Genomic DNA, 24,700 nt, shown 5'->3' on the forward strand with positions numbered 1-24,700 from the left:
AGAAACTGTCTTTTCTCCACTGTATTCTTGCCTCCTTAGTCATAGACTAATTGACCCTATATGTGTATACTTATTTCTGGGATCTCAAGTTTGTTCCATTGATCTATGTGTCTGTTTTTTTGCCAAGAATATACTGTTTTGATTATTATAATCTTGTGATAAATCTTGAAATCTGGGATTACGATACCTCCAGTTTTGTTCTTTCTTAAGGTTGGTTTGGTTTTTTGGGGTCTTTTGTGGTTCCATAGAATTTTAGGTTTTGCTCTAGTTCTGTGAAAAACACTCTTGGTACTTTGATAGGGAGTGCATTGAATCTGTAGATTGCTTTGGGTAGTATGGACATTTTAACAATATTCTTTCCATCTATGAGCATGGTATATCTTTCCATTTATTTCTTTCACCTTTGATTTCTTTCATCGGTATCTTATAGTTTTCAGAGTATAGCTCTCTCATTATTCTTTTTATTTAAAAAACCTTTTTTATTTGAGTATACTTGACACACAATGTTATAATAGTTCCAGGTGTATATCATAGCGATTCAGTTTATACATTATGCTGTACTCCCCAAAAGTGTAGCTTTCATCTGTCACGATACAAGGCTATTACAACATTGTTGCCAAATTTGACAATGGCCATTTTAACCACAGGGAAGTTTTTCAGTGTTAACACTACTACAAAATCTTTCACTTCTTTGGTTAAATTAATTCCTGGTTTTTTATTCTCTTTAATTCAATTGTAAATGAGGTTGTGTTTTATTTCCCTTTCTACCACTTTGTTATTAGTGTATGGAAAAGCAAAAGATGTCTGTATATTGATTTTTTATCCTGAAACTTTACTCAATTCATTTATTAGATCTAATAGTTTTTTGTTAGAGTCTTTAGGATTTTCTCTATATAGTATCATGTCATCTGCAAATAGTGACAGGTTTGCTTCTTCCTTCCCAATTTGGATGCCTTTCATTTCTTTTTTCTTGTCTGATTCCTATGACCAGGAGTTCCTGTATTATGTTGAATAAAAGTGGTGGGAGTCACATCCTTGTCTCATTCATGATCTTAGGGGGAAAGCTTTCAGCTTTTCACTATTGAGTATGATTGTTAGCTATGGATTTGTCATGTATAGCCTTTATTATGTCAAGGTAAGTTCCTTCTATACCCAATTTGTTGAGAATTTTTATCAGGAATGGAGGTTGAATTTTGTCAGATGCTTTTTCTGCATCTATTGAGATGATCATATAATTGTTATCCTTCATTTGTTGATGCGATGTTTCACATTGATTGATTTGTATGTACTGAACCATCCTTGCATCCCTAGAATAAATCCCACATGATTTTAATGATATTTTTGAATTTGGTTTGCTAATATTTTGTTGAGGATTTTTACATCTATGTTCATCAGGGATATTGGCCTGTAATTTTCTTTTTTTTGTGGTGTCTTTGTCTGTTTTTGGTATAGAAGGAAGACTGAACTCAGAATGAATTTGGAAGCATTCCTTCCTCTTCTATATTTTTGGAATAGTTTGAAAATAATAGGTATTAACTAACTCTTATTTAAATGTCTGGTAGAATTCACCTGTGGGGGCGCCTGGGTGGCTCAATGGGTTGAGCCTCTGCCTTTAGCTCAGGTCATGATCCCAGGGTCCTGAGATCAAGCCCCGCATTGGACTCTCTGCTCGACAGGGAGCCTTCTTCTCCTCTCTCTCTCTGCCTGTCTCTCTGCCTACTTGTTGTGATCTCTGTCTGTTAAATAAATAAATAAAATATTTTTTTAAAAAAAGAATTCACCTGTGAAGCCATCTTGTCTTGAACTTTCATTTATTGGGAATTTGTGGTTACTGATTGAATTTTGTTACTAGTAATTCATCTGCTCAGATTTTCTGTTTCTTCCTGATTATGTCCCAGAAGATTGTAAGTCTCTAGGAATTTATTCATTTCTTCTGGGTTGTCCAGCTTTTTGGCATATGGTTTTATATAGTAATCTCTCATAACTTTTTGTATTTGTGTGGTATCACCTATAACTTCTTTTCTGATTTTACTCATTTGATACTTTCTCTCTCTCTTTTTGGTGAGTCTGGCTAAAGGTTTATCAGTTTTGTTTATCTTTTCAAAGAACCAGCTCTTGTTATTGATCTTTTTCTTTTTCGTCTTTGTTTTATTTATTTCTGCTCTGATATTTATTATTTGCCTCTTTTTACTAACTTTGGGCCTCATTTGTTCTTCATTTTCTAGTTCCTTTAGGTGTTAGATTTAGATTGTTTATTTGGGATTTTTCTTGTGTCTTAAGGTATCATTCTTATTTCATGTTAACTTCCCAACTCAGGACAAAGTATTGGTTTCTATGATTATAAATATTAGTATCACCCACTGATTTTATAAGAAATTTAATTAAATTATTTTTATTAAATTGGTTAGTGACAGGAGGTGGATCTACCAAGCATATAGTATAGGGGAGGTGCTAATGACCACCCAAGATTTAGCATGTGTAGGCTTTCCATAGTTACATTCAGGGTAGAACTTTGAGCCCAGACTGCCATTTGGACACATTTTTGTCGCCAGTCTCTCCTTCCCAGTAACCTCAGATTTGAGATCAAAAGCTGGATTCATCAACAGATTAGCTTTTTTAAAAAATTGAAAACTTTCACATAAAAAATTTACACAAAATACAAATTTTATATACATAACATTTTTTGTACATGATTTAAACATTTTAAGTTTTACATAAAAATATGGTTTTTTTTCCTTCTAATTTGTTTTATCCTCTAAGAGCAGATTTGGCAACACTGGTAGCCACCCTATTGGTGGGGCCTTCCCTTCCACTTTGACAGTCCTATTCCTGGCCTTCTTCACTCACAGGTGTTTGAGATTGATCCATGTTGTAGATTTTGAATCCCAAGCAAAGTCTATCTGCTAGAACACATTTTCATTTCGGTACCATACATTCAAAAATATAGTTCCCATCTTTTTAAAAACCTTCATCTGGGGGTGTCCAATCTTTCTAATCCTAGGGTTTAAATTCTTTTATGATAGTTGCAATGTATGACTTTTATGTCCTATAAGTAAAGCAGTGCTATAAATTGGTGAAAACGTAACATTTTAGTAATAACTAATGGAGATATTTGGATATGGTTGAGGTATTCTTTCTATTTACATTCCTTTCAAATACTTCTGGATGCAATAAGTGGTAGGTACTGATGATTGACTTTTATACTCTTGAGCTGTCCTCACTGTATTATACATGTTTGGACTATACTGCTGTAGTGTTGAAGGGATAAAAAGAAACTTAATTTAGGATAAAGATTATATTAATTTGCCATTAGGAGATGCTCAAAGTACTTGGAAACAGCTTTTTCTTCACTTGAAATAGAAAATTAATATTGTTTTAAATTTCTCTCTTATATAACAGATGAAAAACCAATTAACCCACTGATTTCTTCCATTGATAGTTCTTATGGATATTATGGTAAAATTTTGAATAGTTAGAACTGCCAACTACACTACTCCATTAGAAATGCTTATGATGTATATTTTAAGAATAAAAATGGAAGATCTAGGCAAAACAAGCTTTTAATAGGCAGTTAGTAATAAGCCCCAATAACACCTTAATAGAATATATTTCCATCCAAATTTCTGCACATTTCCAATGCCATATGGTTAGATAGGAAGACCTGGTCGTTAATATGATGACCTCTTAGATACAATAACTTCCTGAGTCTAGCATTTTAGTTTATGGTGGTTTTTTTTTTTTTCAGTGTTTTTGTTCAGTAACCATATTTGGTTTTTAAAAAAAAGAAATAAGTACAATTTAAAAGATATTTACCAGCAAAGATGACAAAAATACATTTTTTTCTTAACCTCTGTTACCCAGTTTTAGAGCTACTCAAAGATTGATTGTAATGACTAACAATGATTGACTAGGAAGGAAACTAGGAGTTTATAAAACTCAGTTTAACTAGGAATAGAGTTTTGATTAAACAGAGTAACTCATCTTTTAAAAAGAAGTAATTTGTTTATTACTAAACAAATAGTATGGAGTACCTTTTATATTCAGACACTTCCCTGGGGACATTGAGAATAAACAAAGAAACCAAGAATCTCTGTGCTTTTGGGCTTATATGCCAGTGGAAGAAATAATAAGCAAGATAAGTAAAGCATATACAATATTTGTGATAAGTGCTAAAAAGAGACATGAAGCTGGGAGGGGTTTTAGGAGGTACGAAGGTTCTGATGTTAGGTGGGTCTCACTGAGGAGGTGACATTTGAGTGAAGTCTTGGAATATTTATGGGAGCAAGGCAAGAACATTCCAGGCATAGAGAACAGTAAGTGCAAAGACTCTTAACTAGGAGTATTCCTTGTATGTTAGAGGGTCAATGAGAATGGTCAGTTAGTAGGTCAGTATATGCAGTGGGGGACCAGACTGTGTAAGCTCATATTGGTCATTGTTAAGATTTGGGCTTTTTCTCTGAGATGGGAGCCATTGGAAACTCACTAGCATCATGTCACTCACTAACCCATTTGTGACATAATTTGACTTAACATTATAAGAGGTGACTCCAGCTATAAAGGGGAGACAGAGTGAAAGGTTGTTGCTACTCATGTAAGTGATGATAATGATTTGGCTGGAGTGTTAGCTGTGCAGATGGTGAGAATCAGTTGCTTCTTTGTGTGTTTTAAGATAGAACCAATGGGTTTTGCTGATGGATTGCTAATGGATGAGGGGAACAGAGAAGACAATGATGACTCCTAAGAGTTTGGCCTGAACAGTTGGAAGAATAGGGTTGCTTTTTACTAGGCTTCATAGGAATGTGGGGAAGTAGAAAGAGCTCAATTGGGATATGTTAATATTGAGATGCCCTTAGATAGTTGGATGTATATGTCAGGAGAGAGGATTAAGCTAGAGATGTATACTTGGGAATCTCAGCATATAAATGCCTTTTAAAACTAGAAGGCTGAGTGAGATCACCAAGTGAGTGAACACAGACAAGAGAAAAGAGTCCTGAGGATCACTCATGTTTATAAATTTGGGAAATGAGCCCCCAAAGAAAACTATGAAATGGCCTAGAGGTTGGAGAACAACACGGATGTGTTGTTTTAGAAACTAAGGAGAGAAAGTATTTCAAGGAGAAGAGGGTGACCAACTTTATCAGATGCAGTAGTCTTGTACCATGGAATTAGGTCTGAGGACAGACCATTAGATTTATTAGCACTGACAGGTATTGCTTACTTACCTTGATAAGAGCTGTTTCACTGGAGTGGCCAAAGCAAAAACCTGATTGTAGAGCATTTACAGAGAGAACAGAAGGGACTCATTTGAGATAATAAGTAAAGACAAGTCTTTTGACGAAATTTACTATAAATGGATGTACAGAAATCAGTGGCTTTCTTACACACTAACAATGAAAATACAGAAAGGGAAATTAGAGAATCGATTCCATTAACTATAACACCAAGAACCATATGATACCTGAGAATAAACCTAAACACAGAGGTAAAGGATCTGTACTCAAGGAACTACAGAGCACTCATGAAATAAATTGAAGAAGACACAAAAAGATGGAAGTCCATTCCATGCTCTTGGATCGGAAGAATAAACATTGTTAAAATATCTATACTGCCTAGAGCAATCTATACTTTTAATGCCATTCCGATCAAAATTCCACCAGTATTTTTCAAAGAGCTGGAGCAAATAATCCTAAAATCTGTATGGAATCAGAAGAGACCCCGAATTACTAAGGAAATGTTGAAAAACAAAAATAAAACTGGGGGCATCACGTTACCTGATTTCAAGCTTTACTACAAAGCTGTGATCACCAAGACAGCATGGTACTGGCATAAAAACAGACACATAGACCAGTGGAACAGAGTAGAGAGCCCAGATATGGACCTTCAACTCTATGGGCAAATAATCTTCGATAAAACAGGAAAAAATTTACAGTGGAAAAAAAGACAGTCTCTTCAATAAATGGTGCTGGGAAAACTGGACAGCTATATGTAGAAGAATGAAAACCGACCATTCTCTTACACCGTACACAAAGATAAATTCAAAATGGATAAAAGACCTCAATGTGAGACAGGAATCCATCAGAATCCTAGAGGAGAACATAGGCAGTAACCTCTTCAATATCAGCCACAGCAACTTCTTTCAAAAAAAATATGTCTCCAAAGGCAAAGGAAACAAAAGTAAAGATGAACTTTTGGGACTTCATCAAGATCAAAAGCTTCTGCACAGCAAAGGAAACAGTCAACAAAACAAAAAGATAACCCACGGAATGGGAGAAGATATTTGCAAATGACAGTACAGACAAAAGGTTGATATCCAGGATCTATAAAGAACTCAAACTCAACACACACAAAACAGAAAATCATATAAAAAAAAAAATGGGCAGAAGATATGAAGAGACACTTCTCCAGTGAAGACATACAAATGGCTCTCAGACACATGAAAAAATATTCATCATCACTAGCCATGAGGGAGATTAAAACTAAAACCACATTGAGATACCACCTTACACCAGTTAGAATGGCCAAAATTAGCAAGACAGGAAACAACATGTGTTGGAGGGGGTGTGGAGAAAGGGGAACCCTCTTTACACTGTTAGTGGAAATGCAAGTTGGTGCAGCCACTTCGGAAAACAGTGTGGAGATTCCTCGAAAAATTAAAAATAGAGCTTCTCTGTGACCCTGCAATTGCACTACTGGGTATTTACCCCAAAGATACAGATGTCGTGAAAAGAAGGGCCATCTGTACCCCAATGTTTATAGCAGCAATGGCCACGGTTGCCAAAATGTGGAAAGAACCAAGATGCCCTTCAATGGACGAATGGATAAGGAAGATGTGGTCCATATACACTATGAAGTATTATGCCTCCATCAGAAAGGATGAGTACCCAACTTTTGTAGCAACATGGATGGGACTGGAAGAGATTATGCTGAGTGAAATAAGTCAAGCAAAGAGAGTCAATTATCATATGGTTTCACTTATTTGTGGAGCTTAACAAATAGCATGGAGGACAAGGGGAGATGGAGAGGAGAAGAGAGTTGGGGGAAATTGGAAGGGGAGGTGAACCATGAGAGACTATGGACTCTGAAAAACAACCTGAGGGTTTTGAAGGGGCGGGGGGTGGGAGGTTTGGGGAACCAGGTCATGGGTACTAGAGAGGGCACGGATTGCATGGAGCACTGGGTGTGGTGCAAAAACAATGAATACTGTTACGCTGAAAAGAAATTAAAAAATATATATATATATATAAAAATGGAAGTAAAGAAGTGAAATGGTAAGTGGAAGAGGAGTAGGTCTGGAGAGTTATTATTCTTTCCTCTTTCTCCAGTGCAACCAGATGCTACACTTTATATCCAAAACATTTCACAGATACATTTCTATAAAATGAGCAGAAAAAAAGTTGTCCAACTGTTGAGCCGTGAGGTTCCCCAACATTTAGTGGATGGTGAGGTGAGGAAGAACCAGCAAAAGTAGCTGAGGTTTCAGCATTAAAGTAAAATAAGGGAACATCTTTTTAGTAGTTTGAGTGTGGCTGGAATTAAAGGGAGGAGTTAATACTTGGGATGAGCTGGTGTAAAGACTCACACACAATTCGTTATTGAAATGTAGGGGAGGAAAATTTTGCCTCTGTCCTAGGTTCTTTTGGCCAGTCTGTTAATTAAATTGACATAAAACAGATTAACAGGAGAAAAGCAAATTTAAGTATGTACATATAGGAATCCCATTAAAAAAACATTGAGGGGCACCTGGGTGGCTCGGTGGGTTAAAGCCTCTGCCTTCGGCTCAAGTCATGATCCCAGAGTCCTGGGATTGAGCCCCACATCAGGCTCTCTGCTCAGTGGGGAGCCTGCTTCCCTTCCTCTCTCTCTGCCTGCCTCTCTACCTACTTGTAATCCCTGTCTGTCAAATAAATAAATAAAATCTTTAAAAACAAACAAACAAACAAACATTGAGACACAAGGACAACTGAGTCAGTTAAGGCTTGTATGCCATCCTGAGCTAAGGAATGGAACAAGGGCCTGGGAATTCCAAGGGGAGGAGGATAATTCACAATATTCTTTCTGTGAGCTGATGTTTGGTAATTAGATGTTTGCCTTGCCCTACAGATAGGCCTTCCAGATACAAAATTATCCCTGGTAATGGCTTTCTTTCTGGCCAGGACTCCTATCTAAGTTCTTTCAGGTGGTTAAAGTTCTCAAAATTTTCTTGATTCTGTTGGGTCTCAGTTACCAGATCAAAATAATCCACATGCAGAAGTGGCATATTTGGGGGTCATGTATTTTGCTCCCTCATAGAAGGATGTCTGAACCATTAAGTGTTCACATGCCTATCTTGCTCTTTTAGAGTAGACTGGGCTGAACAATAAGTTTGTACCATTTCCCTGACATTTAACTGTACTCCTTTTTTTTCAGAGAGCATCTCACAGGATGCAGCAGGAGTTCAGCTTGGGAAATACTTCTGTCTGGGTCTTAATGCCTTAGCAGTTAGTTCTTTGGCATTACATGGGTCAGATCAATAAGAAGTCAGGAAGCAGATGGTTTTGACAAGGAGAACTTTCTTCAAAGGGTTTGTTGGTGGTTTTCATTTGTACCCCTCCCAAATTCCTCACTGACAGATCGACTGATATTCTCAGGAAATAGTCCATTACACAAATAGTAGTTTCTCTCTTTATAATAGTTTAAACATTAGTCTTTCATTTTGTTTCAAATACAAGATGCTCTTTTCAAGCAATGGTAAAATCTGTGTTACCTGGCAGCTTACCAAGTGGAAGATTGTAACTGACATTTTGGATTTTCACCCAGTATAAATCATCAGGATGTTGAGACTTCCCTACCAGGTTCTAGAAGAGGCCACTGAGTTGTTTTTACCAAGGAATTGGTGGCCCAGAGCCACCCCTTACAGAACTGCAGGTAATCCCTGTCCACTGGGCCTGCGGAACTCAGCTAGTTCCTCTCCTCTTAGCTCGGCACCTCATGCCACCATTAGCCCCTCAGAGAAGAAATATCTGAGACACCACATTATTTGCCTAAGGTCACACAGCTACAAAGAGGTGGAACTAAGTAAGATTCAGGCTATGACAATCTGAACTCGAGAACCCAGCTTCTAACCACTTACTCGTCTGGAGAAGCCTAAGCTGGAGATATATATTTGGGAGTCTCAGCGTATGAATGCTTTTTGTAAAACTCTAAAACCCGTTGAGATCCTCAAGGGTGTGAACACAGAAGAAAGGAGGCCTGACCCCTGGGGAACTCCCACATATATAAGTTGGTGACAGGAGGAGGAACCTACAAGGGAGACTGAAAAGTTGTGGACATAGAGGTTGAGGAGACCCAGGGGAATATGGTTTCCTAAAGCCAAGAGAAAAAGGTGTTCCAAAGAGAACAGAGTGACCAGCCAGATGCCATTGCTGGGTCCTGTGTGGACATTACAGTTATTTCGTTCATTCCTTTTGAGCAGTGGTAGGAAGTAGAGTGGGGGCACAGTCACACCTTCCAGATGAATCTAGAAGAGTAATAAAAGGACACGGATTAATTTACATATTGAATTGCTGCATTAAACACTCACTAAATCACCATCCTACATAATTAAGAAGATGCAGGAAAATAATGGGAAGAAAAAAAAATCAGCCCCAGCCCTGAGTGAATCCTTCTGGAATGCCGCAAGCTACCCCCACATTCACTGCTGTTAACATTTTGGTATATTTCCTTCTGTTTTTGCAGCTGTGATTTTTTTTTTTTTTTTTTTTTACATACAACTGTGATTATGTAGAATACATGAAATCACATATATTGGTTTATTCTTTTAGGGGCACCTGGGTGGCTCAGTGGGTTAAAGCCTCTGCCTTCGGCTCAGGTCATGATCTCAGGGTCCTGGGATCGTGCCCCACATCAGGCTCTCTGCTCAGCGGGGAGCCTGCTTCCTCCCCTCTCTCTCTCTGCCTGCCTCTCTGCCTACTTGTGATTTCTGTCAAATAAATAAAGTCTAAAAAAAAAAAACAATTTTTAGTATAAAAGCAGTACATGTTCCTCTTAAAACATTTGAAAAAAAAAAGAGTAAAGAAAATTTAAAAAATCAGAGTAGAAGGTATAAAAGGCCTCTACAGTCTGAGTATGTATGCATTAACATTGTGGTACCAGATGTGTAGTTACATTTAGTCTGCATGACTTATCCATGGACCTTTCTTCCTGCCTGCCAACCTACTTATCCAAGAGGTAGTCTAGGGACAGGTTTTTCTCTGCGGAGATGGGGATGGCATGAAAATCTAGCCTCAGGCCCCAACCTCAGATATTCTGATATGTAGTGGGTCTCCGTAGGTGGTCATAAAACTACCCTCTAAGAACATCCCTCAGCATTAGGCTGGGTCTAAGGAGAAGGTGATACAAAGTCCCAGAACCAATTGGGATTTTAATTAGTTTTTAGAGGAGCTATTAAAAAATCTATAACCTAAGTTTTAGGAAAATTTAGATGTGGGTTGTTTTGGAAAACACTTATTCAAACATTTAGAGTGGCTTTCTAGTACAAAACTATGTAGAATGTTAGAATCAGAAAGAATCCTGAATATAATTGAATTAAATTTTTTATAATTGAATTAAATTTTTACCGACAAAGAGGCTGAATCCCAGAGAGCCAGTAACCTCTCAGTCCTGACACTATCTAGTTTATCAGCAGCAAAGTTAAGGATCAGACCCAGTTCTCTGAATCCCAGAATCATCCTGAAATTTGTTAGTAAAATCTATGGCAATAACTTTTCTGTGCAAGCTGTATTTCATCCTGGGAGACGACATAGTCATAAGCCTCCTGCAGTGAGAGGTGTGTCTCTTAACAGAGCTAGATTTAGAATCCTTATGGCAAGGCTTTGTGGGAGTAAAGAGAACCCTAAAATTTGGAGTCCACAGGCTTTCATTCAAGTCTCAGTTTTTCCACTTCCTCTGTGACTGTAAGCAAACCACATAACCATTCTGAGCCTTGCTTTTTTCCACCTGAAATACAGGTATAGTATACATCTTTCTACCTGGCATAGTATTTTGAGGATGCAAAAGCACTGTGAAAATTAAAGTATTATGCAAATATAGGGGCTTGGTATTTTTATTAAGATGTCATAAGGAACTAGGTTCACAAAGAACTAGTTTCTGTATCCTACAAAGACATAATTGCCTTCAGAGCAAGATCCATGTGTGTTTCATTCTTCTGTTTCCTTATAATAAGTGCAGAATAAATATTTGCTAAATCATGGAGAGCTTTTATCACCTTTAGCAAAATGGAATGCTCATGATAATTCTCTATGTGAGTGATGGTGTAATAGGTACTGTGAAACCTGCCATGTTTATGTGGATGCCTTCCCAGGACTTTTAAGTTAAAAATAGGAGGGTAATCTTGTCTGATATTGCCTGTGAAGTGTGTCCTCTGCATGGTAAAAGAAGTAACAAAAGTTGCCTTGAGACTGGAACAACATGCTGTTCTCATCAGACAGCATTTTAAGGCATGATATTTATATGTGAGAACAATAGACATTTTCCCTCTTTGTAGCCTTGTCTCAGTACACAATGCAATTTACTATAATGTCTTTGTGTTTTATCCACATTCACCATTGGATCTTTTATGGTATCCTTGTTTTAAATGTGGAAAACTAGGTAGGGTGACATATAGTAAAATGACTAACATATGGCATTCATTCCTCATTCTGTTGATATTTCTGATTTGTTAGGTTGAACTTAGGAATTACAACTTGAAATTGCTCTGGCCTATTTATTACTTTTAGTGAAAGACAATGATGGAATAGAAGTAAAACACTCGCTTTTGGATTCATTAGCAATGTATACACAAGCTAAATGAAGTCAGCACCAAAGAATGTTGAAACTTGGGGGGCAGCTCTAGAGATAATCTAATCCCAAAGTCCTCATTTTATAACCCAAGAGACTTCACTGACTTGCCCACTATCCCAGAGACTTAGGAAGTAAGCAGCAGATCTTAAAACCTGTAGGTAGATTGGTTTTTGGTCTATAAAACATACACATTATTCTGGACGGTGTTAAGCAGGTTCATGTGACACCGTCAACTGCTTGAGGACATCTGCTTTCAGGATGAAGTCTAAAGACCAAACTATTTTTAGAGCAGTAAACTACATTCCAAGGTTTAATGCCACACACAAAGAATGTTCAGAATATACTTATTCACAAGTTGTATCTCCTTGAAAGACAGCTCTTGAAAGCAGTGGGCAGGGAACTTCTGGGAAAAGATGGGGGGGGGGTGTCTCCTGACTCACTCATTAAGGGGGAGAAATGCCCATAATAGAAACAAAGCAATAAAAGCCAACCAGACACACTTCCCCTGCCCTTCTCCCTGGAATCGGTCATTTAAGGTCTATCACATTTGTGCCAGTAAAAGAAAGCACAGAGTGACTATTATCACATCAGGTAAGAATGTCCTTATGTAAGGACATAAGATATGTTCAGCCAACAGAGCCACCTCACAGTACCAAATTTCCATGCCCTAAGTAGCACAGTGATAAATACAGAAGACAAACCTAGCCTGTAGCTAAATGGGTCTTTATCCTATGAAATAGATACATTATTCCATAGTATATTAAGAAAATTCATGTGACACTGTTAGTGGATGGAAAAATATGTGACTGGGAACTCAGCAGTTTGAAAATAAGGCAGAATTAACAGGAGAAAGGAGAATGGTAGGGAAAAAGAATATCTGTCTCTTTAAGCCTGCCTGATAATGGAAGATTGAGCAGGAGGCCCTGATGTCTCACTAGAGTCCTGCTTTCCAGAAGGGAAAATGCTCATGCAAACAAGGTTGCTCTAGTGCTTTCCATATTCCTCCTCATGCTGACTTCATTAAAATTTTATTAATGTAGCCTGATGTAAGAGACACACAAGGCACACAGCCCTCATTTGACCACCATTTAGGTAGCTGATGTCTGCATCGATCTCTTTCTACAGGAGGAGATGTGTGTTGACATGTGATGCTGGTGTCAGTGAATGAACAGAATCTGTTGGGTCATACTGTGTCAGTCTTGGGAAATACGCAGGCTTTTATTTTCAGACTTTTTTTTAAAGGTCCACCACTTCAATATCATTTTGACTGTTTCATTTACATAAATATCATTACAAATGTATAACATAAACTACAATCAAAAACTAAAATATAAAATTAAGAAATATAGGGGTGCCTGGATTGCTCAGTGGGTTAAACCTCTGCCTTCGGCTCAGGTCATGATCTCAGGATCAACTCTCGCATTGGGCTCTCTGCTCAGCGGGGAGCCTGCTTCTCCCTCTCTCTACCTGCCTCTCTGCCTACTTGTGATCTCAGTCTGTCAAATAAATAATAAATAAAATATTTTTAAAAAATTTAAGAAATATAAGATAGCTAATTTGTGGTTTGCTTCTTTCGTTTCCCAACCCTCATTAAAAAAAAAAAAAAAAAAAGTCCTTTATTTGTTTACCAATATACTGAACCCCTCTACCATATGCCAGACTATTCTTTTAGGAACAGAGGAAAAAGCAATGAATAAACCAATAAACTCCCTGCCCCCATGGAGTTTATGTCCCTGTGGGGGAGACAAGCAGTGAATAAGATAAAGGAGTAAAATAAATGGCTGGTTAGATAGCAGTTAAGGACAAAGGAACCCTTGAAGCAGAGAGGTAGTGAGATTCAGGACCAGTGGCCAGTGTAAATCTTCCTGAATAGGTGAATTTGGAGTACAGATCTGGCAGGGTTGAACAAGGGAGCCACAGGGACACTGGGTGGAAGAGCTTTCCAGGCAGTGAGAATAGCATCTATAATGGCCTTCAGGCTGGGGTGTGCTGTGTGGTGGTGTAACAGCAAGGAGGCAAGTGGAGAGAAAGGACCGAAGTGGGGAGAGCAGGAGGAGTTCAGCTCAGAGAACTAATGGAGATGAGAACATATGGGGTGTTGTTGGATTTTACTCTATTACTTTAAGATCTGTATCTGTTATGCACTGGTCCTATTATAGACTGAAGTGTGTTCCCACCCCCACTGCCCAAGTTCATATCTTGAAGCCTTAACAGGGAATGTGGCTATGTTAGGAGGCAGGGCCTTTAATGAGGTGATTAAGGTAAGTGAACCTAACGGTGGGGCCCTAATTCAGTAGGATTTGTGTCCTTATCAGTAGAGGAAGAGACACTAAGGATGCACAGATAGAGAAGAGACCACCTATAAGCCAAGGAGAGGGGCCTCAGAAAAACCAAACCGACTGATAATCTTCATCTGTGAGAAAATAAACTGATGTTGTTCAAGCCACCCAGCCTGAGATATTTTGTTAGGGAAGCCTTAGCAGACTCATACACTATCTTAACATCTAGTTCACCTGTTTGCTCAAGTTCAATCTGACTATTTAGCAGAAAGTTCTTTCATCAAGGTGAACTAGGTGAAAGAACTTTCTGCTAAATAGTCAGATTGAACTTGAGCAAACTTGAGCAAACTTTACCATTTTAACTGGCTGCAACACTTATTTTATAAATGTCAGTCCAGAAGGAGCCAGCTCATTCTATAAGGTACTGTATTTGAGTTAAAGAAGATGTGTACTGGGACGCCTCGGTGGCTCAGTGGGTTAAAGCCTCTGCCTTCAGCTCAGGTCATGATCCCAGGGTCCTGGGATCAAGTCTCGCATCGGGCTCTCTGCTTGGTGGGGAGCCTGCTTCCTCCTCCTCTCTCTCTCTCTGCTTGCCTCTCTGCCTACTTGTGATCTCTGTCTGTCAAATAAATAAATAAAATCTTAAAAAAAAAAATGTGTACTGATAAGTCATACAGAGCAGAGCTAGCAAGCCAGTCCAGCCAGATAAGCAGTTTTCTTTTGCACTGGCAGTTTGGAAGTAGCTCTTATATTTCTTTTTTTTCTGTCTCTCTTTTTTAAATAAGTAAAAGAATTGGCCTTTAGCTGATATGAATGAAGAAGTAAAATGCTGTGCCTTCTCTTTCTCTCCCTACCCCCCCCCAACCATGTTCCCTCTTCTTAGCACCACAAAAATGATGAGGGGTGATGATTGGGTGCTTTTGGAGGTTTATTATTTGTACCTCCAAAAGACTGTGGAAAAATCAAGTACTTATCCTCCTTTCATATATAAACTTTGTTTTTTGGAATACCAAAAAGTTGATGAGAGAAAGTTCTTCATAGTAGAATTTCAGCTCTTAATATAGTGAGAATGACAGGAAACCACCCTTTGGGAAATCCCTCATGAAATAAGGGGTCTAAGCAATGATTATCAGTGGCCACTAAAACCACTAGGCAAAGGTTGATGGAATTTCCTATGGAAGGATCAGGCTGCCACTCCCTGAACCCAGTGGATCAAATCCACAGAAAGAGGATCACGAGATATTGGGAGCCTTCTGAACACATGCTGCAGGAAGAACACAGCCCCACCTGTAGAAAATTCTTGCCAAAGATGTACTTTAAGAAGGTAGCTACTACTTCACCCCAGTGAAGGAATCAAAGGTTGCCAAATTTTTCAAGAGAAGCTAGGAATCGAGATGCTTTTATGTAACTTCTCCATTTAAAAATATTTTCTTTTTTTAACAGTTGGAAAACTGTGTGGGTCAAACCAAATAAACCTGGCAGCTCTCCCTTACTAAAGTCCAGCATGTCATTTTTGTGTCCCTCTGCCCTCCTGTTCTTCTTGTCTTCCGGTGCCAGGGCCTCTGGAATGTCTTCCTCAATTCTTTGATCTGCATCTATTTTCTCACTCCTGATTTCCTATGATACTTGTGGCTCAGTATCTGTGATATTGTGATTTATCATAAGAAATGTATTTTTGATCTTCCTTCATGGTTCCTGACTCACAGCTCTCAAAACCCTTGAACATCACAAGCAGTAAGAGCAGTGGGATCATATTTTATTATAATATTTGGTCTTCTGTCCTCAGTTCCTAAATTTGAGTTACATCCATAAAGGTGAAATGGGTGTCTCATTATTCATGACAAGGCCCTTTCAGCCACACCTGAGCTTATGTTAACGAGGTGACTTTTGGAAAACCCCAGGGTAACCTAAAAATGGGGGTTGGTTGCTAGGGGAGGCAACCATGTGGTTAAGATTTGGAACTTCAGCCCAATTAGCCAATGTACAGGGAGAGGTGAGGGACTGAAGATTGGGTCACCAATAGCCAGTGATTTTAGTCAGTCATCCTATGTAATAAAGCCTCCAGAACAACCCAGTGGGGTAGAGATGGTGAACATGTGGAGGTGCCAGGACAATGGCATGTCTGGGAAAGGTACGGAAACTCTGAGCTTCTTCCCAGCTACCTTGCTCTAGGCATCTCTTCCATCTGGCTGCTCCTGAATTATATACTTTTACAATAAACCAGTAATTTAGTGAGTAAACTGTTTTATTGAGTTCTGTGAGCCACTCTAACAAATTAGCAAACTTGAGAGAGGTCATGGGAACTTGCCATTTATTGTGGGTATGTCCACCAACGTCGACTTGTGATTGGTGTCTAGACTGGGAAGGAGCAGCAGTCTTGTGGGACCGAGCCCTGAACTTATGGATCTGACATTATCACCTGGTAGACAGTGTCAGCACTGAGTTCAGCTGTAGGGCCCCTGATCAGTATTGGCAGAATAGAGTTAATTGCTTGGTGGTGTTAGAAAACACACTTTGGAGTACTCTACCCTTATAGGATATGGTTATGTGCTTTTGTTAATAGTTTTCTAATCATTTTATGTGGTTGTACTTGTCTTCCCTACAATCCCTCATGTTCTTAGAAGGCATTTTGTCAGTATTCTGCCATTTGCTTTTCTCTGTAGCACCCAAATATGTTCACTGTTTTTGAAACTTAGAAAATGAGTTATATAGCAAGCAGATATACACAAATTAATACTCAGCAATTGTTAATTATTTTATCTGTAGCAGCAAAATAGCACCATCAAAAATACTGATCTAAAAATGTCCATTTTCTTGAAACTTACCTGTTAGCATGCAGCTAATATTTCTTTAAAATACCACATTCTATTTTTGGAGACTATCTAACTTTTAAAATAGAATTTTCCAATTCTTTGATATCCAATAATCTGCAAAAGAGATTGTGCTGTATGATGTTTTATTCTATGGTTTTGTGTTTGTTTAAATAATGATAATCTTACATTAATTGTCACATTTGATTGCATGCACTATCTCATGTCATCCTTATCAATCTGATCATAAATGCTATTATTATATTCATTTTAAAGATAGGGCCCTAGGAAGTTACGTAGCCAACAGAGGTTACACAGCTAGAAAGCACAGAGGCCTGTATTGAACCATTACCGGTTCAAGATAGCACTAGCTGCTCTAAGAAGGAAACTCCAAAATGTGTAGTTGCTCAAATGTGGTAAGAAGTGTGTTTCTAATTCCCATAAAATCCAAATTGGGGCTTGTGATTAGCAACAGGTTCTCCTCCAGGCTGTGAACCAGAGTCCGAGGCTCCTTTACAGCACATGAGCCTCAAGGTCGTCAAAGAGAGAGCATGGAGAATGGTGCATAAGAAGATTTTCTGCTAGGGCTGGTAATGGCACAGAGTACTCTAGTCCACTGGCCCAATTCAGTCACATAGCCACACCTACCTGAAAGGCAGCTGAGAAATGTAGACCCTCAGTGTGTCCAGGAAGAAGAGGAAATGCCCCAGCACCCAAGATGGTCTGAATGTGTAACCCTTGCACATAACCGTTGTGATAAACTGTGTCGTAGATTAACTTTAGAATTAGACATGATATGTTATATATTACATGTACTTTGAAAGGTTCTGGTGGATGAAAACACACCTCCTATGTGTTTTGAAAAATTGTTTCTTAAGTCTCTCTACGTGGAATGTTTTCTCAATGTCATTTGTTCTATTTGTAAATGCCTGTATTGCTTTGACAGTACTATCTTGCTTCAAGCTCTATTTTTAAAAAACAGAAAACCTCAGAATTATGAAACCAATGAATAAAATATTTCCAAGTTCTTTTTTTGGACCATGTCTGTCCAGATTTTATTTTCCTGACCCCACCAAAGGAGGATAATAATTTGTTTAAGAGACTCTTCCCTCTTCCCTTGACTCTTGTGGCAGATCTCAACAATTCTCCTAAGAGTGGAAAAGATGGATTAAAATATAACCACTAAATAAAGGCTTTGAGACTTTTAAAATTAAATCGTGTGCTTCAGGCTTTCTTGGAAACCACAAAAGAACAGTCACTAAGGTGGTCTTAAGAGATTTAAAGACATGAATATGAATGATAGGAAGTCTCAGCTACTACTTAGATTGTGATTAGTACATCAAGGGATTATATCATTTCTGTGATATTTTGTGTTTAACTTTCTCTTTTTAAAATCTTAGACTAAATTTGTTATTATATAATGTACTTGATTTTATAACAAGATATAGGCCTACGAATATTGGCTTTGAGTTAGTTTAATTTGTAAGTGGATAATTCTTCAAGGAATATTAACTTCAAGGATCTTTGTGTGTCGGTCAGGGAATTCACAAGAAAGCAGAGAATTTTATGTGTAAGGCAGTGAGTTCCACTGGTGTGGAGCTGTTAACATCTGAGAACTCTAGAGCTCCATCTCTGTTCTAAACACAACCACTTGGAAAATGGAAAAGTTTGTCTATACTTTAAAAAAATGTCTATTTAAAAGAATCTGCTATGCCAAGCTAGTTTGACTTTTTAATCAAACTAGTTGGTTATACTAGTTAACACACTTGAGATTCTTTATGCATTTATAGCCCCTTGAGGGTGTGTTTTAGTCATTTCACTCAGCATTTCCAGAGTGTGCCTTCTGGGTCAAGCACTTTGACAAGTGCAAAAAATACAGAGTCCTGTGTAAGACCAGTTCCTGCCTCCTACTGACTTTCACTTACAGAGGCTACAAATTCAAAGCAGACCAAGACCAAGACAGTTACATAACAGGACAAGAAGTGCTCAGCTGGGTGCCAGAAGAGCTTCTAGAATGGGTTGGGGATCCTGTCAAGGAAGTCTTTACTTGAGAAAGAACCAGACAAGGACATGGAATCATGGTTAGAGAGGTATGTGAGTGGGGCATGCAACAAGAAGTAGAGGAAAACAACCCAAAATGAACTCATTACTGCTATGTCATGTTGATTTTTATGTGCTATTTATCATTAGTTATAAATTTTCCTAAAAGTACACTTGCATTTAAATGGTTTTAAGACACCTTGTTAAGTTCTTAATGCTTATAGGGTACCCAAGAGTCTACACAGTCCTTAGACAATGTAAAATACTTTATTGCACTTTTCAGTGCTGACACATAAGTTCATTGTAGAAAATGGTCTCTTTTTAGCTACAAGAGGAATTCCAGTCCACATGTCAAAAGAACATTTCAAGATGAATACTTGTATAAAATATTCTCTTAAACAGCTCCCACTGTTTATAATGTGATTTGATGCTCCTTGACACACAGAAAGCTTCAAATATGTTCTGGATCAAATGTTTTCAGACCAAGGGCACTTATTTACTGATGAGTCAGAAGATCATATGGATGGGTGAAATTGGGGAAGTACTGTCGTTCAGACGGATGGTCAACCGTTTTATTACTTTCAACACCAAGATTACCTGAATGTGTTTTGTAATTGCAAAATCCCTTTTGACTAGATGATGATTTGGGAAAGAGGTAACCCTGAGAAGTTAATCTTAACTAGTTTGTCTAGTTGATCATTTCTGTCTTACATAAATAGCAAATTTTATACAAATCTCAGTGCATTTTCGAAGTATTTTGTCCATGTACTGTTAACAGCTATCTCAAGACCTCTGTCATCTTTTTTTTTAATTTTTAATTTTTTATAAACATATATTTTTATCCCCAGGGGTACAGGTCTGTGAATCACCAGGTTTACACATTTCACAGCACTCACCAAAGCACATACCCTCCCCAATGTCCATAATACCACCCCCTTCTCCCAAACCCCCTCCCCCCAGCAACCCTCAGTTTGTTTTGTGAGATTAAGAGTCACTATGGTTTGTCTCCCTCCCATTCCCATCTTGTTTCATTTATTCTTCTCCTACCCACTTAAGCCCCCATGTTGCATCACCACTTCCTCATATCAGGGAGATCATATGATAGTTGTCTTTCTCTGCTTGACTTATTTCGCTAAGCATGATACGCTCTAGTTCCATCCATGTTGTCGCAAATGGCAAGATTTCATTTCTTTTGATGGCTGCATAGTATTCCATTGTGTATATATACCACATCTTCTTGATCCATTCATCTGTTGATGGACAACCTCTGTCATCTTTTGCAATCCTTTTTCTTTTCCTTCCTAACTCTCCTTGATGCTTTGTAGTTTAGCTTGGTTTATTTAGATGTTCTTCTATCATAAACCTGGAGGGGAGAGTGTCAGAGATAAGTTTGAATTGGCCATCTGTGTTTTTGTAAATCTCAAGGGATTGCTATTAAGGCATAGGGCAAGAATTTCTTCCTTTTAGCTCTGGTCTTTTCCTTGGTCAGCAGGAAATCTGTTGCCTTAAGACCAACCTCCCGCCGGTCAAGTAGCAGGCCATCTGCTTGGACATATGTTCACTCTTTGATCTTTAAACAATTAATTTATTCTCTGATGCCTAGACCACCAGGCCTGCCAGCAGGTCCCACTGGACTCTCCCTGTATCTCTGGGAAACATGAAGACAGATTTCCCTGTGAGCTTTTCTCTTAGGGGACAGCTATTTTAACAGAACTGATTGGACAATGCCAACCTATTTGTGAACAGAACCTGATGGTGTTAATGTTTCTTCTATGGGGATCTGCCTTGTAGATTCATTCCCAGCTAGCCTTTTTTCTTAATATTATCATATGGAGTATTATTCTCCACTGGGTAGGAAATTGTCATTTCTGCTTTATTCTTTTTTCTTTATTATTATTATGGTAAAATATGCATAATGAAATTTACCATGTTAACCATTTTTGAATGCAGAGTTCAGTGGCATTTAGTACATTCATATTGTTATGTAACCATCACCACCATCCATCTCCAGAACTTTTTCATCTTCTCAGACTGAAAATTTATACCCACTAAACGGTACTGTCCATTCCCTCTCCCCCAGCGCCTGGCAGCCACCATCTTATTTCCTGTCTCTATGAACTTAACTAATAGATACCTCATGTAAGTGGAACCCTACAATATTTGTTCTTTTGCATTTGGCTTATTTCACTTAGCACAATATCTTCAAAGTTCATTCATGTTGTAGCATATATCAGAGTTTCCTTCATTTTTAGGGTCAAATAATATTCCAAATAATATTACATCAAATTTTGTTTATGAACTCTTGGGTTGTTTCCACCTTTTGGCTATTGAGTCCTTGCTTTCACTTGTTTGGGGTATATATCCATAAGTGGAATTATTGGATCATATGGTAACTTTATGTTTACTTCTTTGGGGAACTCCCATCCTGTTTTCCACCAGGGTTTTGCCTCATTCTTGATCCCTGTCATAGCTGCATGACTCTCTTCATGACCAAAGAGGATGAGATTAGGGATGAAATTGACTGAGGGACTTCTACTCTTTCAGGGATTTTTTTGTCTTTTTAGAAGAATTTAAAAAAAAAAAAAACTGATGAATGATACCTGGGGGAAAAATTCTCTTTTGCCTCATGTTAAGGAATTCCTGGAAGAATAACGGCTCCATCAACATTGAGCTCTGGGAATTGTGAGAATTGAGATTCTTGTGCCTGATGTGACAAAGACTGCTGGGTAGTGGAATTAAACAATGCACTCTGTTCTAACTCCTGCTAGGTTAATGATGTATCACAAGAAACAAAAGAGCCACAAGCTTTTCTACTGTGGACTCCTCAGGTGCAATATTTCCATATGGTGAGATCCAAGTTTGGCCCTCGATGTAATAATGAGCCCAGATTCTGGGACACCGTTCCCAAAAGCACGAGCCTTGTGAGTGAACTCACTGATACTTGTATCCCAGGAGATACCACAGAGACTGCCTCACCTAGCTCGCTACCTGAGGCAACAGACCTCACCCTGGTAGGTTATAGGTTGCTTCCTGCCTTGCACATGGAAAAACTCAGTGCCCAGAAAATGTTTGCTATTCTCTAGAACTTTCCAAATTCTTGTCTTATGTCAGCTCCTCTAACAGGACTTGGGGATTGAGGTTCAAGAATACTGTCTACCCTCAAACTACAAATCAGTTAGAGCTTAGCTGTCATTCCATCTAAAACATAGGCTCGTTTCATATTTGGTTGCATGAGAGGACGTCATTCCCACTCTAGGCTTGTCCACTTTGCTAGCTGCCTCTAATGGCCTTGCCCTGGGCTCGAACTCACTTTTGTTTAGTCCTTAGGAAAAACTTGTTTAGAGAGCAGAATTAGAGAGGATTAGCTAAGGGATATGCAGTCCTTCTGTTCTTCTTAGAAGCTCCCGGCATTTATCTATCCCTGGATTAAGCCAGATCATCAAAAATAGGAATTCCTGGCTGACGTTGTCCTGACCCCTTATGGAACAGCTTTTACTGTTTTCTATCAGAGCCAGCGTCCTTTGAGTAAAGCTAACACTCAACCCTACAAAACTCCTTGTTATACAACTGATGTCTTCACTCACCCACTAACTGTGGTACCTTCTGTGTATACAGCCCCGTAAGAGAAATAGTTCCCAGGCCTTGTACCAGGAATAGTTATTCCCTTGAGCAGTTGGTTTATTGTGATTCTGGACACACATGAACCACCGCTCTGGTTATGGAATGAGGAAGCTGAGAGATGGGGCAACAGGCTGCTTCCAGCATGGACAGAAGTCAGGTGAGAGTTTGTGTGTTAATCTCATGCCTGTCTTTACCTTATTTTGTAAGCTCCTATTTTTCTTTCAGTCTCATTGCCTCACTTTTGAGGTTGTTGAATTATTGGAATTTTTGCAAGTTATTCCGATCCCTTAGGGAGTAAAACGTAAATGTGAATCAGGTATTCTCAGTTGCTTTGGAAGACAAAATGTATATTATTGCTTTTCAGAGAACTAGAATATGTTCAATAAAATTGACCTTAAAACCATTAACTACTGTTCTGAATATGACGAAAATGTAAGTTCTGTGCCCTCAGAAGCCTTTGCTATCTTGTTCATTCTGTACTTGCCATTGCTAGTGCCATGTTTAACAGGTAGTAGATGCTCACTAAACATCCTCTGCAAGATTTGACCAAACAGGATCTCTCTGCACTGAACAGTTACCAGCGTCACGGTCTGGAGATTCTGAGATGCAAAGAGAGTCTGTGGCATTCTAGTACTTCCTCTGTCCTCGTCACTTATGGGAAGACACAGTTGGCCCTTCTAATGCTCTCCTGTCTCCCTCTCTGCAGACTCACATTTCAAGACTCCCTCCTGGTGCAGTGGCCGGACAGTCCGTGGCAATCGAAGGTGGGGTTTGCCGCCTGGAGAACCCAATGAACTGACCCTCCAGGCCGAGCGTGAAGCGTCCGAGAGACATTTCAGAGCCTGAGCATTTCGGGGCTTTTTAACTGAAGTTGGATGTTTTATCTTCGCCATTTTATAATCCCTCTTGCATCCTCGTGCACCGCTCACGACACTAGTGCTGCTGTAGTTAGCGCTTAGTGACCTGCGGACCTGAGTGTGTGTGTGTGCGTGTGCGTGTGTGCAGTGTGTGCGCTTGCTTCTCCCTCGATGAAATACAAACTCCTTATCGTGTAACCTAAGACCGGGAATGATTAAATCACCTTTACAAAACGTGTGCTTTACTGTTTACAAGTAAAACCTAACGTTGCAAAGGAAATGTTTTTGATTTCATACAGAGGTACCAGCTGTCGTTGGTGTAATGTGTCTGAGCTGAAGAGTAAATCTCCTTGTTTAAATGAGTTGACAGTGGTAGTGCTCCATTTAATAACAGTACTAAGTGATAAAGTGTTTTTATTTGTTAACCAGTTTAAGTGGATCCTGTGCTAACTTAAACTGTTATTCTCATCCCCCATATGGGGCATTTTTCTTTAACAAAGAATGGTTTCAGTGAAACAATCTAGCAGAGAATTAAGGTCAGAACCTTTTTAAATAATAGTCTTATTGATAAAGTTTGTACTTCTTTCCTCAAGCTTTTCTAAGCTTAAATACTGCATATCTTCGAGCTATATGTACTATATTATGAGAGAATATGTAAAGAGAACATACAGGAATGCACAGTCCTTAATTTGTGTATAATGGAATGTTATTTACAATGTAACACTGTAAATAAGAAAGCAAAATTTATGGGAAAATTCAATATTATCTTTGTTTCTTGTTTAAATATATTTTTAAGATAAAGGCACAAAAATAAAAGAAGCGTATTACTGAGTGTAGTGTGTGATTAGTGTGTGATTCCTCCTCAGACTAATAAATTATCTTTTGAATCGTATATTGGAGAGCCATTTTTAATTTTATTTGTAAAAAGTTACTTCTTGCAGAATTCATACCTTTATTTATTTATTTTTTTGCTATGGTTCTGATAGTTCAAAACCAGTCTTTATGCAAGTTAGGCTGGACACTAACAAGATGAAAGTTGAGCTTCGTTCATGATTGAGTGGTCAGTATCAAGATTCTAAAGTTTTTATTGCAGGTTGATTAAAAAAAATAAAGGGGAGGAATAAGAACTCTCTGCTTTGGAAAATTGTAGTGGCCGCTGAAAACCCAAGGGTTTCAGTTGATAAATTGTTTCTAAATGTTATATTTAGTGATTTTGGAGCCACATAAGGAAACCAAGGCTTTTCTTTTGATTTTGTGTAAGAAGTGGCTATCAAGA

At 38.4% G+C, this 24,700-nt stretch overlaps 1 protein-coding gene across 5 annotated transcripts in view; it reads left to right on the forward strand.

The window, feature by feature from the left end:
- The window catches only part of TASP1 (taspase 1), a 275,223-nt gene extending 250,967 nt beyond the window's left edge, over positions 1-24,256 (forward strand). For all 5 annotated transcript variants that reach the window (XR_014314979.1, XR_014314980.1, XR_014314981.1 and 2 more), the window contains one exon: positions 23,274-24,256. Coding sequence is in view for 2 of the 5 variants with exons in the window: in XM_082743712.1 (XP_082599838.1) it covers positions 23,274-23,366 (93 nt within the window). In the remaining 3 variants the exon portion in view is untranslated. The remainder of the gene's footprint in view (positions 1-23,273) is intronic.
- Positions 24,257-24,700: the final 444 nt, after the last annotated feature.

The sequence above is a fragment of the Mustela nivalis genome, assembly GCF_964662115.1.
Source record: "Mustela nivalis genome assembly, chromosome: 8".
Lineage (NCBI taxonomy): Eukaryota > Metazoa > Chordata > Mammalia > Carnivora > Mustelidae > Mustela > Mustela nivalis.